The sequence below is a fragment of the Somniosus microcephalus genome, chromosome 23, assembly GCF_052327205.1.
Source record: "Somniosus microcephalus isolate GS21.2 chromosome 23, FLI_Smic_1.0, whole genome shotgun sequence".
In the NCBI taxonomy this organism is placed as follows: domain Eukaryota; kingdom Metazoa; phylum Chordata; class Chondrichthyes; order Squaliformes; family Somniosidae; genus Somniosus; species Somniosus microcephalus.
In genome coordinates this window covers 5,616,220-5,629,729 of record NC_141009.1, presented here as the reverse complement: position 1 = coordinate 5,629,729, position 13,510 = coordinate 5,616,220, and the positions used below count along the sequence as shown (strand labels likewise).

Below are 13,510 nucleotides of genomic sequence, written 5' to 3'. Positions count from 1 at the left end.
TATTTCCAGCGGTTTCTGTGCGTAAAGTGTATGTTGTTGTGAATATTACGGGGAGCGAGACGATACCGGAACCTTTATAATGCTGCTTTTTTAACCTGGCTAGTGACAGTGCTGTCCCACCCTGTACAGTCTGGCTCGTATCCCGTGAAACACCGGGGTGTTTATAGGTGTAGGATCAGTATTATAAACTGGTGTTTTGCCACAGCCCAATCAAAGTGCAGCTTTTTTGTTTTCATTTTTTTTAAAACTAATTGTACAGAATGAAGTAGTTTCATTTAAGGGCAGGCAAACTATTTAATCTTTGGGAGTTCAGCTCAGAGCAAATAATATCCAGGACACTATTGGGTAGATTTTACGAATTCTGAGTGATGAAGTGGAACCTCGCCAGCTCCCAGATCAGTGCTTCAGAAGCACGGGCTGGTTGGGGTGGGGGGGGGCAGGAAATAATAGCATGTCCCGATGAGCCCTGTAATTTTTTATTAGGTGCGTGGGCCCTTTAACTGGCTGCGTGGCCCATTCAATTTTTCGAGCATGCACGGTTATTCCATTGTAAAGCTGGTGAGCGGCATCTCCAGACCGCTGTGTGGTCGCGCAGTTTAATGGGAACATTGTTGGGCCTCATCGGTTTTTTCTTTAAGAGAATTCGTAAAATCTATCCTGGTCTGATGTGACACATACTTTTCTCTTTTTTTAAGCTGTGATTCTTCTGGTTGGATAACGAACCAGCTCCTCTCACTGCCGGTGAGGAATGCGTCTGCTATATCTGTAAATGTTCCTTTGTTTTTTGTTCCCCATTTAAAAAAAACATGTAAATCTAAAAGTAATTGCTATTCAGGTACACAATGAAGGGCTATTTTGAACAGTGCTTCCTCTCGATGTAGCACGGTTTTTGTAGATTGGCTTCTTGTATTCTGTTAGTGTGGTGTTCACAATGTGATTGCCTTATATGGTGCACAGTACCTTTTTATGCTGTTTATTGCTATTTGTAAACTTTGTTCAATCTCCGATGTTGTGGGAGACGGGGGCTGGAAAGGAGGCTACGGCTCGATGACTCTCTGGTTGTATCATCTCTCTCGAGTCCAAAGACTGTGCTGTGAATATTCCATGCTGGATGTATGTTGAAGGTTTGGAGGTGCGTGTGTACAGACCCAGGGATGAAGCAGTCAAATAGGAACAACAAAATGTTTTGTAACCCACTGGGAAACAAATCGACTGAAATTTGGAGCTTGGGAAGAAAATTGTTCCTCGTACCGATCTTGCGTGTGGTTGCCTTTCCCTATAGCTGGGTGGTGGCGGCCTCAGACTGGGTTGTCCCTTTACAGAAGGTGCTGCCAACACTCTGGGGCGTCGTCCAAGCGGGCACTCTTCGATGAGGTGTCAGCCGCAGCTCAGTGGGCAGCACTCTCACCGCTGAATCAGAAGGTCGTGGGTTCAAATCCCCACTCCAGAGACTTGAGCACAAAAATCTAGGCTGACACTCCCAGCTTGGAAGAGACGTTAAACCGAGGCCCTGTCTTCCTGCTGAAGTACTTCAGTGACTGTAAAGTGTTTTGGAATGTCCTGAAAGGTGCAAGTCTTTATTTCTTTTATATGCATGCCTTGATGGCCAATGTCAACAGGCTGTTTCAACCCTGAAGGGCAGTTGAGCCAGAGGCCAGACACACATTTTCCAACAATGGATACAACCCTGAGACTATCCTGGTCGCTGTACCAGAATCATGCGGCACCAGTCTGTACTGAGTCCCCAGAGCGGTTTCCTTTCTAGCTCCCATCAGCAGAGAAGTACCAGCTACTTCTACATGGTAGCAGTGGCTGGTAACTTGCCCAACCTGAGTCTGTACCACGTAACTCGAAGCTTCGGTGTCTGTTGTTCTATCGCACACTTCAGATTTTTGAGGTCACTGACTTTTAAATGCGTAAGCTTTAAAACAAAAATAGATTTCTGCAGTTTAACCAGACAGAATTAGCATCCCAGCTGTAGCAAGCAAATGCATTTTCCGTTTCAGCTCTGTGCATGTGCTTTTAGCAAGAAGCCTCTGATGTGGAATATAATGGAGTGTCCCTCCCTGCACATACATGAGTAGGGCTCGTGTCTGTGCCTGAGGGTGGGGTGCATGTCTGTACTTGCACACGAGTCTCGAGCCAACCAGCTCCTTGTAACAAGATTGTGAACATTCAGGTCCCTGGATTGGGTGTGTAAGTCAAATAGTTCAAGCCAAAAGCCTACTGAATAATCTTTTAAATCACACAGAGGGAGATTCTCCACTACCAGGTCTTGGGCAGGATCAGCACAAGGAAGAGCAGCCCCGCATTGCAGTTTTTTACATGGAAACTGACTGGTATCAGTATCGTTTACATGATCGCATTGAGTCGTTCTGCTGCTTTAAGCTGCTGTAGAATATATCACTCCATTCCCAGCCCCCTCCTACTTAGGAGGAGGGTATATCATTCCATTCCATTCCCAGCCCCCTCCCATTTTGGAGGTGGGTGCGTGTATCATTCCATTCCCAGCCCCCTCCTGTTTAGGAGGTGGCTGTTTATTTTGACCATCCGATACCTGCATGGTTTGGGTCTAAATTCACAACAGTTGTGGGGAAAAAATATTTAGTGGATGCCAATAATTTCTTTCCCACCCAATTTTTCACCGTGTACCTCGGCGAGTAGGAGAGACTGAGTTGGTGCTGTATCTGTGCGACACCCAAAGGAACTCTAATTTGTGCCAACAGTGCTCCAATTAAAGGGAACTGGGTGACAGTCACAGAATCGTACAGCAGAGAAGGAGGGCATTAGGCTATCGTGCCGGCTCTTTGAACGAGACATCCAATGAGTCCCACTCCCCTGCTCTTTCCCCAGAGCTCGCGCTGGTTCTTTTGCCAATTACCTTAAATCTGTGTCCTCTGGTTACTGACCCTTCTGCCACTGGAAACAGTTTCTCTCCATCTACTCTTATCAAAACCCCATTTAATTTTGAACACCCGTTAAATCTCCCCTTAACCTTCTCTCGTCTCTCCATAGAACTGAAGTCCCTCATCTCTGGTACCATTCCAGTAAATCTCCTCTGCACCCTCTCCAAAAGACCATCTTTTCTGAGACCTGTGTTTAAATCCAGCCTGCTGCAGTGAAAGTCTCTGCTCGCTCTTTTGTGAAATGAGCGTGAGGAAATCTAAAACCCCATTCTACCCCCAATTCAGCTGTAAATCTCACTAAAGCCAGAAGGTTTGTTGGTGTGGGAAATGGAAATGGAAATATCACAGTGGGGCAGGTTGGATCAAGGCACATTGTTGGGGCAGGGTAAAGGGTCTTTCCTTTGCTTCCCGATGATGCCGTTACCTCATCTGGGAGTGTTCAACACAGAGCTGGGCGTCTAAAGTGGAAAATCGTAACATTTCCCACGAGTGACTTCGCCCACCATCAGCACCATCGATTGTGGCTTCACTTCTAAACCAGCGCTTTCTTTTTTTAAAACTTAACATTGGTGGCTAATATGGGTCAGGTATCCAAACTGATTATTATTTATTTAATATCAATCTGCTTGAAACCTTTTCACTCTGGGGGGAATTGGGCCCGTTGTCCAATCAGTTCCTCCCCTGGGCCTCTGGGGTAAGAGCAAGCTGCTGTCTAGTTTGGAAATTTGGTGGTTTTAAACTATATGTAAAGCTGGCTGCATAAGTCTCTGTAAGGAATTAACTTCAAGGAAATGTGCATCAATCAATGTTCTAATTGTATTTTACTGGAAATATAATGCTTGCCTGTCTTACTGTTTTCTTTGCTGTGGTCTTTGCCTGCTTCTCAATCTGTGATCGGAGGTAGGTGATGGGGGAAGATTGCGGAGTGATCTAGTGCATTAATGCGTGGAGCTACAAGCTGCAGTCCGGCTCTGTCCATCACCCCCTTCTCCACTCCCCCGGGCTAGTTTCCAATGCTTACTTGCAGGGAGGGCAAAATGGTTGCAAAGCACCATTTGGTAGAGGATTAGAAGTGGATTGTCTTACTCCCCTCGCTGTTGGGGAACTGCACGGTGCAGTGAACTGACGGATGGGAATAGAATACCATTTTCAACCCTCGGTAAATGATTGAATCTCGAGCCTCTTCCTGCACCAGCCCAAGGATGAGAGGAGTGCTGGGTTGGCAAATCTTCTGCCAGCTTCGTGCGAGAGCAGGAGAGAGAGACTCACACGCGGCAGCAGTACCAGCACCAGTTCAGGAGCCTGCGCTACCAATCAAACGGGGAAAAGGAGGAAGTAGAAACAAGTTTCAACAGATCGCTTTGAAGGAACACCACCAGAGTGTCAGGAGATTAATGCACATCCCATCCACTCAAAGCAACTGAAAAACACCACAAGTTGCATCTATAAAGTTTTTATTACAGTCACATTCACAAAGGTCGCACCACACTAATAACACTGTGTTTTAAAAGTGGGTTTTTACTGAGTGGAATATTTACATTAGCGGCCGCTGGCTAAATACATTCAGAAAAGTATTCAAACTGGAGGGATAGCAAATTAAAACACTGGATTGTCAACGTACGGGTTAAACTGACCATGGTCTACAGAGCAGCTGAGCTACCCAACCTGCTGTATGCCTCAGCCATGGACCACATACAGCAGGCACCTCAAAGCACTGGAGAGGTACCACCAACGCTGCCTCCGCAAGATCCTGCAAATCCATTGGCAGGATAGGCGCACCAGCGTCAGTGTTCTTGCTCAGGCCAACGTCGAAGCTTTGACCACGCTCGATCAGCTCCGATGGACGGGTCACATTGTCTGCATGCCCGATACGAGACTCCCAAAACAAGCGCTCTACTCGGAGCTCCGACACGGCAAGAGAGCCCCAGGTGGGCAGAGGAAATGCTTCAAGGACACCCTCAAAACCTCCTTGAAAAAGTGCAACATCCCCACCGACACCTGGGAATCCCTGGCCCAAGACCGCACAAAGTGGAGGAGAAGCATCTGGGAAGGCGCCGAACACCTCGAGTCTCTTCGCCGGGAGCAAGCAGAAGCCAAGTGTAAGGAGCGCGCATCAACCCAAGCACCCCAACCCACCTGTCTGCCCCTTCAACCACAGCCTGCCCCACCTGTGACAGAGACTAGGTCCCGCACTGGACTCAGTCACCTGAAAACTCATTTTTAATGTGGAAGCAAGTCATCCTCGGTTGCGAGGGACTGCCTAAGAAGTAAACTGATCAGTTCCATGCACTGTTCCCTGCCTCAGCTTAGTGATTTGTCACAAATTATAAAACGGGCTCCATAACAGAGACTGTTGCAACAGGAATTCCATTTTCAATCACTGACTGGGGAGTGTGTGACCTGCCATCATTCCACACTGCTTCAGAACATGACTGCCTAATAGCCGTCGTCGTCTGGGGAACCAGTAAACGGGTCGTTCTGCAAACATGGCTGAAGTTTTTCTTAAAAAAGCTGTCCCACAAGGAGTTATTAAATCATTTAATAGGAGTCTCCCCAGAATGTGCCTTTAGAAAGCACCAAAAGCAAGGTTCCCTGGGATTCACACAATTGTATAAATCCTTCTGCTTATCTTTGTATTCATCAAGGTGAGGAGTGTCAGTGTGACAATGGAACGCTCTCCACTCCAGGCACCCAATGTCTGATCAAACACTCCCAGGGCAGGTACAGCATAGGTTAGATACAGAATAAAGCTCCCTCTACACTGTCCCGTCAAACACTCCCAGGGCAGGTACAGCACGGGTTAGATACAGAGTAAAGCTCCCTCTACACTGTCCCATCAAACACTCCCAGGGCAGGTACAGCACGGGTTAGATACAGAGTAAAGCTCCCTCTGCACTGTCCCGTCAAACACTCCCAGGGCAGGTACAGCACGGGTTAGATACAGAGTAAAGCTCCCTCTACACTGTCCCGTCAAACACTCCCAGGGCAGGTACAGCACGGGTTAGATACAGAATAAAGCTCCCTCTACACTGTCCCGTCAAACACTCCCAGGGCAGGTACAGCACGGGTTAGATACAGAGTAAAGCTCCCTCTACACTGTCCCATCAAACACTCCCAGGGCAGGTACAGCACGGGTTAGATACAGAGTAAAGCTCCCTCTACACTGTCCCGTCAAACACTCCCAGGGCAGGTACAGCACGGGTTAGATACAGAGTAAAGCTCCCTCTACACTGTCCCATCAAACACTCCCAGGGCAGGTACAGCACGGGTTAGATACAGAGTAAAGCTCCCTCTACACTGTCCCATCAAACACTCCCAGGGCAGGTACAGCACGGGTTAGATACAGAGTAAAGCTCCCTCTACACTGCCCAACCTGAAGAGTGCCAGTAGTGTATTAGTGTGACAATCACCTCCCAGTTCAACACCAATTCATGTTAAATTATGACATTCATTTGTCTCTTGAACCCATTTATACTGTCTGTTTCAATTAGCTTCCTTCATAACTTAATCTACTATTACCTGTTGACTGGAAACAGTCTGTGTCTTCCCTTCTTACTCCTAACCTAATTTTTAACAAAAGCAAAATACTGCGGACGCTGGAAATTAAAAAAAACAAACTGGTATTTGAATTTATTGAGAGGTGATAAAGTGCTGTGGGTCCCTTCTCAGAGCTAGATAGAATCACACAGCACATGGAGGCCATTCAGCCCATCGTGCCTGTGCAGGCTCATTGAAAGAGCCGTCCAATTAATCCCACTTGCACCCACTCTTTCCCCAGAGCCCTGCAAATTTATCCTTTAAGTATTTCTCCAATTCCTTTTTAAAAGTTACTATTGAATCTGCTTCCACCGCCCTTTCAGGCAGCACGTTCCAGACGAGACAACCAAACTCATTTCACACCACCTTTCATTTCTAAAGGGTATGTGTATTTCCTGTCTAACCACTTCCTTGCACCAGTAACACAGATAGGGCCCCAGCTCACAGCTCTCGGGTTGCAGAAGGTAAGTGCTGACGTCCTGCCTGCTTTGATAACAACGGCCAGGCAGCATTTGTGGATCTATTTATGTTTTAGTCGCCCATCCGAAAGCAGCAGTTTCTCCGTCAATCGTAGGTTGTGGGGGGGGGGGGGGGGGGAGGGGGTACACTGTGCAAAAACCATCCCCTCAACACAGAGCTGCAGCCTCCCGACTCCTTAGTGTTCAATTTCTTTCAAAATATTTCATCTCGATGATTACTGCAACAATTCACTGGCAATATTTACAATGTTCAGCAGACAAGATTTTTTGGATTACATTATATTAAAAATATAAAATATATTTTAAGACCCCGGATAACTAGAAACTGCCGACAATGCTGGTGGTTTTTTGCAGCATCGCCAGTGTGTAACAAGCCCTCACTGAACACTAGAAAGAGTATTACAGCACTGGGTTACTTTGAATAATTCACTGTCCTGTCCACATTGTAAAATGATAAATGAAGTTTTGATGGGCTGTTTGTGCTCCAGCTCTCCAATTACATTAACTAACCAACGTAAACAAGTTGATGCTTAAAGGTTGAAATAAAGGAGCGAGGACCGTACAGACCAGGGTCGGTCCCTGGCCTGCACCGAGTAAACTTATGTCAAACATAGGGTGCTGGTAATGGTGCGACGATCCGCCCTGATGTCTGCGGGGGTGGGCCTAAAGTGTATGCGTGTTGATAACTGATCACCATCCAGTGACTCCTTGTGTTGGTGACGGGGACTGGACTGGATTGCCATGCCCCCACTGGACGCTAGGTGCCTTGGAGGGAGGGGGTTGGAGGGAGGGGAAAGAAGCCTGTCCCATCCGACTACCACAGCAACATTCACCATTTAAACAAACACTCCTCTTTTGTAAAAAGATTATTTTTGACAACGATCTTTAAATATATAACCTCTTTAACCTCCTCTAGGTAATAAGGGTTTGTTCACACTGTGATACATTTGGCAAACATTCCGCCCCACACAGCGGCGCCAGGATCGTGTTGGCTAAATGTTTGGTTTTTTTGGTTGACGGTAACTCGGGTCCGTCCTGCTCCGTTACCTGGCTGCTTCAGAGCTTCGAGCTGGGTGCCTGCACCAGCAGCTCCCTCACATCGACTAAGGCCTCCTCCAGGTAGTGGGCCAGCTTGGCCGCGTTGGTCTCCGCACAGCTGTTGAAAGCGGACACGGAGAAGTTGATGTGGTCGTCCATGGGGTTGTAACACACGCCGTAACCGTCCGGCACGACAGGCCCGAAGCACATCAGGCAGTCCGTCTTAGCAGGGACCTGACAGGGAGGGCAGATCTCGGTTACATTGGACTTCTTCCTCCCATTTGCCCCTCCTCAAAGCACAGACTCGCTGGGAGCCCTCAGAACCTCCAATACCTCAGCCCAAGTGGCTGTTTTTCCACAGTGCTCTTCACCGGACACCTCCTTCTCCCCCGACCCCATTGTAGTTTCTCTAACATCACCATTGCACAGCACGGTGAAGAGCAACGCCGGTGATAATCTCCTGTTGACTATCTCCGCAGCCACTGGCTCAGGATACACCAGATGGCCCACAGCAGAGTTTCAAACCCCTTATCCTGGGCACGAGTTCCACCCATGCAAACCGCCCGTTTCTCAAACCCCAATCATCCCCAGGGTCGACTCCAGACTCCATATTCATTAACCCTTGCAAATTCCGCCCTCCACCAACCTAACTCCTCAAGGTATCTGCGCTTAGTACTGCTGCCCACTGATCGACGTTGGCTCCACATAGATTTCAAAGTCGTCGTCGTCTTCACCAAATCCCTCCTTGCTCTCATCCTCACGCCCAGTCCTGAGCTCTAACTCCAGCCTCCAGTGCATTCCCTCTCCCTCAGTTCCAGCACTGGTGATAGAGCTTTCAGCTGTCTGGACCCTACTCTCAGTACTTCTTAAACCACTCTACCTTACGTCTTCTCTCCCCACCTTCATCATTATTAGTAAAAAAAAAAAAACAGTACCAGCAAAATTAATGGAACTAAAAGTCGATAAATCCCAAGGACTGGATGACCTACATCCTAGGGTTTTGAAAGAGGTGGCCATTGGGATAGTGGACGCACTGGTTGTCATCTTCCAGAATCTATAGAATTTTGGAACGGTTCCTGCAGATTGGAGGATAGCAAATGTAACCCCGCTATTTAAGAAAGGAGGGAGAGAGAAAATGGGGAACTACAGACCTGTTAGCCTCACATCAGTAGTTGGGAAAATGCTGGAATCTATTATAAAGGATGCAATAACTGGGCACTTAGAAACTAATAGTAAGATTGGGCAGAGTCAGCATGGATTTATGAAAGGGAAATCCTGTTTGACAAACCTATTGGAGTTCTTTGAGGATGTAACTAGTGGAGTAGACAAAGGGGAACCGGTAGATGTGGTGTATTTGGATTTTCAGAAGGCCTTTGATAAGGTCCCACACAAGAGGTTGGTGAACAAAATTAGGGCACATGGAATTGGGGGTAATATACTGCAGGAAACTTTGGTTTATCCGGAAGTTATATGTCCGGAATACTCGATCTAACGGCAAAAATCAGGAGCCATTTTCTGTAAGTTTTTTTTTAGTTCTCGTTGCTTTTTTTCCCCAGTCAGGCACTGCAAGGTCTGTAGCTATAGCAACAGCTTCAGCTAGAGACGCTTGCAACTGCAGCCGACTGTTCTGAAGCTGCAACAGGGTTTGTTGATTCACACGGAGCTTTTCAGTTCCGTATCTCTCAACATTAACGCTGGTATGTCCGGCACTTTTGATGGTACGGCACCAGCTCAGTCCAGTCAGTGCCAGATATCAGAAAGTTTCCTGTAGCATGGATTGAGAATTGGTTAACAGATAGAAAACAAAGAGTAGGGATAAACGGGTCTTTTTCAGGATGGCAGGCTGTGACTAGTGGGGTACCGCAAGGATCGGTGCTTGGGCCCCAGCTATTCACAATCTATATCAATGATTTGGACGAGGGGACTAAATGTAACATTTCCAAATTTGCTGATGATACAAAGCTAGGTGGCAGTGTCAGTTGTGAAGAGGATGCGAAGAAGCTTCAAGGGGATCTCGACAGGCTCAGTGAGTGGGCGAGAACATGGCAGATGGAATATAATGTGGATAAATGTGAAGTTATCCACTTTGGTAGAAAAAACAGAAAGGCAGAGTATTTCCTAAATGGTGAAAGATTGGGGAATGCAGATGCTCAAAGAGCCTGGGTGTCCTTGTACACGAGTCACTGAAAGTGAATGTGTAGGTGCAGCAAGCCATTAGGAACGCAAATGGTATGCTGGCCTTCATTACAAGAGGATTTGAATACAGGAGTAAAGAAGTCTTACTCCAATTATATAGGGCCTTGGTGAGACCACACCCAGAGTACTGTGTACAATTTTGGTGTCCTTACCCAAGGATATACTTGCCATAGAGGGAGTGCAACGAAGGTTCACGAGATTGATTCCTGGGATGGTGGGACTGTCGTATGAGAAGAGATTGAGTAAACTAGGCCTGTATTCTCTTGAATTCAGAAGAATGAGAGGGGATCTCATTGAAGCATATAAAATTATTACAGGGCTTGATAGGGTGGATGCTGGGAGAATGTTTCCCTTAGCTGGGGAGTCTAGAACCAGGGGCCACAGCCTCAGGATAAAGGGTAGGCCATTCAGGACTGAGATGAGAAGACATTTCTTCACACAGAGGGTGGTGAATCTTTGGAATTCTCTACCCCAGAGAGCTGTGGAGGCTCAGTCATTGGGTATATTCAAAACAGAAGTCGATAGATTTCTGACTAGTAAGGGCATCAAGGGATATGGCGATAGGGCCGGTGAATGGAGTTGAGGCAGAAGATCAGCCATGATCTCATTGAATGGCGGAGCAGGCTCGAAGGGCCGAATGGCCTACTCCTGCTCCTATTTCTTATGTTCTTAAAGCACCCCCTGAAAGTGCACCTCTTCGACTATTCCTTTGGTCCCAACTTCCCTCGCCCGTTCAGTGTCCATCTTTCTCGGTGTAATACTTTTTGCTGTCTGCCTATCCTCCTCACCCAACATCCAAACACTTAACAAGACAGGGAAAGAAATAAAAAGTCAGCTATTGCTCACCCGTGGCTCACTGGGTAGCACCCTCGCCTCTGAGTCAGAAGGTTGCGGGTTCAAGTCCCACTCCAGAGATTTGAGCACAAAATCCAAGTGCAGTACTGAGGGAGTGCTGCACTGTCGGAGGTGCTGTCTTTCAGATGAAACGTTAAATGGGGCCCCATCTGACCTCTCAGGTGGACATAAAAGATCCCACGACACTATGTTGAAGTAGAGCAGAGGAGTTCTCCCGGTGTCCTGGCAAATATTTATCACTCAACCAACATCACAAACAGATTATCTGGTCACTGCTGTTTGTGGGATCTTCCTGTTGTAACGTAGGCAATACGGCACACAGCGACTACACTGCAAAAGCCCTTTATTGGCTGTAAAGTGTTTTGGGATGTCCTGAGCTTGTGAAAGGTGCTGTAGAAATTAAAGTCCTTTTTTTTTCCCCCCTTTCTCTATCCACTGAGTCCTGATGGAAAGTGAGAACGGTACCCGAGTGAGATGGTGAATCGTTTTCCAATTCTCCCTCCCTCAGTGGGGCACGACCGAGATTAGGAACTCACCAGCTGTGGCTCAGCAGGGGAGGAACCTTCATGGGTCTTCATGTTAACTTACAGCTTAATGCACAAGGAGGAAAGTGAATCCCTCACCTGACTAGTTGATAAATTGAAATGAAAGGCGACGGCGTACGACGTGTCCATGAAGATCTCTGGGATTCGAACCAGATCCTCTATGGCCTGCAATTTAAGGCCCAACAGGTGCCTATCGATTCCTTGGCCCCTTATTGTCTGAAAGTAAAAAGAGAACAGAAATAAGCATAGACTGCTAACCCGGACCACCCCCCCCCCCCACCCGGACCCCCGCTACCCCCCCACCCAGCCCCCCACTAACCCCCCTCCCCCCCACTCAGGACCACCGCCCCCCCCACTCCCCCCAGACCAACGCACCACCCCCCCCCAGACCACCGCTCCCCCCCCACTCCCCCCAGACCACCGACTCCCCCACCCTGGACCCCCACTGCCCCCACCCAGACCACCGCTCCCCCCCACACCGGACCACCGCTCCCCCCAGACCACTGCTCCCCCAGACCACCGCTCCCCCCCACACCACCGCTCCCCCAGACCACCGCTCCCCACTAGCCCCCCCCCCCCCCCCGGACCACCACCCCAACCCCCCCCCGGACCCCCACTAACCCCCCCAGACCACCGCTCCCCCCCACACCGGACCACCGCTCCCCCCAGACCACTGCTCCCCCCAGACCACCGCTCCCCCCCACACCACCGCTCCCCCCAGACCACCGCTCCCCACTAGCCCCCCCCCCCCCCCCCCGGACCACCACCCCAACCCCCCCCCGGACCCCCACTAACCCCCCCAGACCACCGCTCCCCCCCACTCCCCCCAGACCACCACTTCCCACACCACCGACCCCCCCCCCCCCCAGACCCCCACCCAAACCCCCACTAACCCCCCCAGACCACCGCTCCCCCCCACACCGGACCACCGCCCCCCCACTCCCCCCAGACCACCGCTCCCCCCAGACCAACGCACCAACCCTGCCCCCAACCCCCCCCCCCAGACCACCGCTCCCCACTACCCCCCCCCCCCCGGACCACCACCCCAACCCCCCCAGACCCTCACTAACCCCCCCAGACCACCGCTCCCCCCCACTCCCCCCAGACCACCGCCCCCCACTCCCCCCAGACCACCACTCCCCCCACACCAACGCTCCCCCCCCCCCCCCCACGGACCACCGCACCAACCCTGCCCCAGACCACCGCTCCCCCCCACTCCCCCCAGACCACCGCCCCCCCGACCCACCGCACCAACCCCGCCCCCAGACCACCACTCCCCCCACCCCCCCACCTCTACCCCCCCCACCGTACCAACCCCTCCCCCCAGACCACCTCTACCCTCCCACCATCATTACTCCCCATACCACCGCCATCCAACACCATCATTACCACCCCCGCCACCCCTCACACACAACAAACTCTCGAGTTTCCTGTCCAACAGTGTGAGGGAAGAGCCTTCCCAAATATGAGGACAGGATTTGAGTCTTGGATGTACTTGTGGTTTGAGAGTTAAGAGCTGTTCAGGGGGACAAGTGCAGACACAATGGTGAGGAGCCGACACCAATAATCTCCCTTACCGTGTCAGTGTAGGCTCTGTGCTTATCGACTGCTTTTCTCATCAACGCCACTTTCTCCTGCTTCTAAACACAGAATCAAAACAAGACAATTTACAGCCAAAAGTAAACTGAAGATTACTTCACAAAGCCCAAAGCAGGTCAGCCAGCAACTAAAGAGGGGGAACAGGTGAAGACTGTGCCTGACTGACCCCTGCTGGAAACAGCAACTTGCATTTAGACAGCATCTTTAATGTAGTAAAACGGCCCAAGGTGCGATTATCAGACACAATTTGACCCAAGTCATATAGGGAGATATTAGGACAGGTGACCAAAAGCTTGGTCAAAGAGGTGGGTTTTAAAGGAGCGTCTTAAAGGAGAGAGAAGTAGGGAGGCGGAGA

The 13,510-nt window shown here is 49.5% G+C and overlaps 2 protein-coding genes across 4 annotated transcripts in view; one reads left to right on the top strand and one right to left on the bottom strand.

The window, feature by feature from the left end:
* dolpp1 (dolichyldiphosphatase 1) overlaps positions 1 to 3,754 on the top strand; it is a 34,260-nt gene extending 30,506 nt beyond the window's left edge. The window contains exons 9-10 of one of the 3 annotated variants that reach the window (XM_085965257.1): positions 696 to 741; positions 2,252 to 3,754. The gene's annotated coding sequence lies outside the window, so the exon portion shown is untranslated. Of the gene's footprint in view, positions 1 to 695 lie in introns of all 3 variants that reach the window. The other 2 variants (XM_085965258.1, XM_085965256.1) reach the window with 2 other exon arrangements.
* A 589-nt stretch (positions 3,755 to 4,343) lies between these two features.
* Positions 4,344 to 13,232, bottom strand: LOC147101583 (carnitine O-acetyltransferase-like). The gene is made up of 3 exons (XM_085965259.1): positions 13,134 to 13,232; positions 11,635 to 11,772; positions 4,344 to 8,194 (listed from the first exon to the last, which is right to left on the bottom strand). The coding sequence occupies exons 1-3, from the start codon at positions 13,173 to 13,175 to the stop codon at positions 7,979 to 7,981; spliced, it is 396 nt and encodes a 131-aa protein (XP_085821385.1). The 5' UTR covers positions 13,176 to 13,232; the 3' UTR covers positions 4,344 to 7,978.
* Between the last annotated feature and the right edge of the window lie 278 nt (positions 13,233 to 13,510).

Coding starts and splice junctions, on each gene's coding strand:
- LOC147101583 (XM_085965259.1), bottom strand. CDS start 13,175: ATGAGAAAAGCAGTCGATAAGCACAGAGCCTACACTGACACG. Junction 11,773..13,133: donor ACAGAGCCTACACTGACACG/GTAAGGGAGATT, acceptor TTTTACTTTCAG/ACAATAAGGGGCCAAGGAAT. Junction 8,195..11,634: donor TCAATTTATCAACTAGTCAG/GTGAGGGATTCA, acceptor CCTCCCTGTCAG/GTCCCTGCTAAGACGGACTG.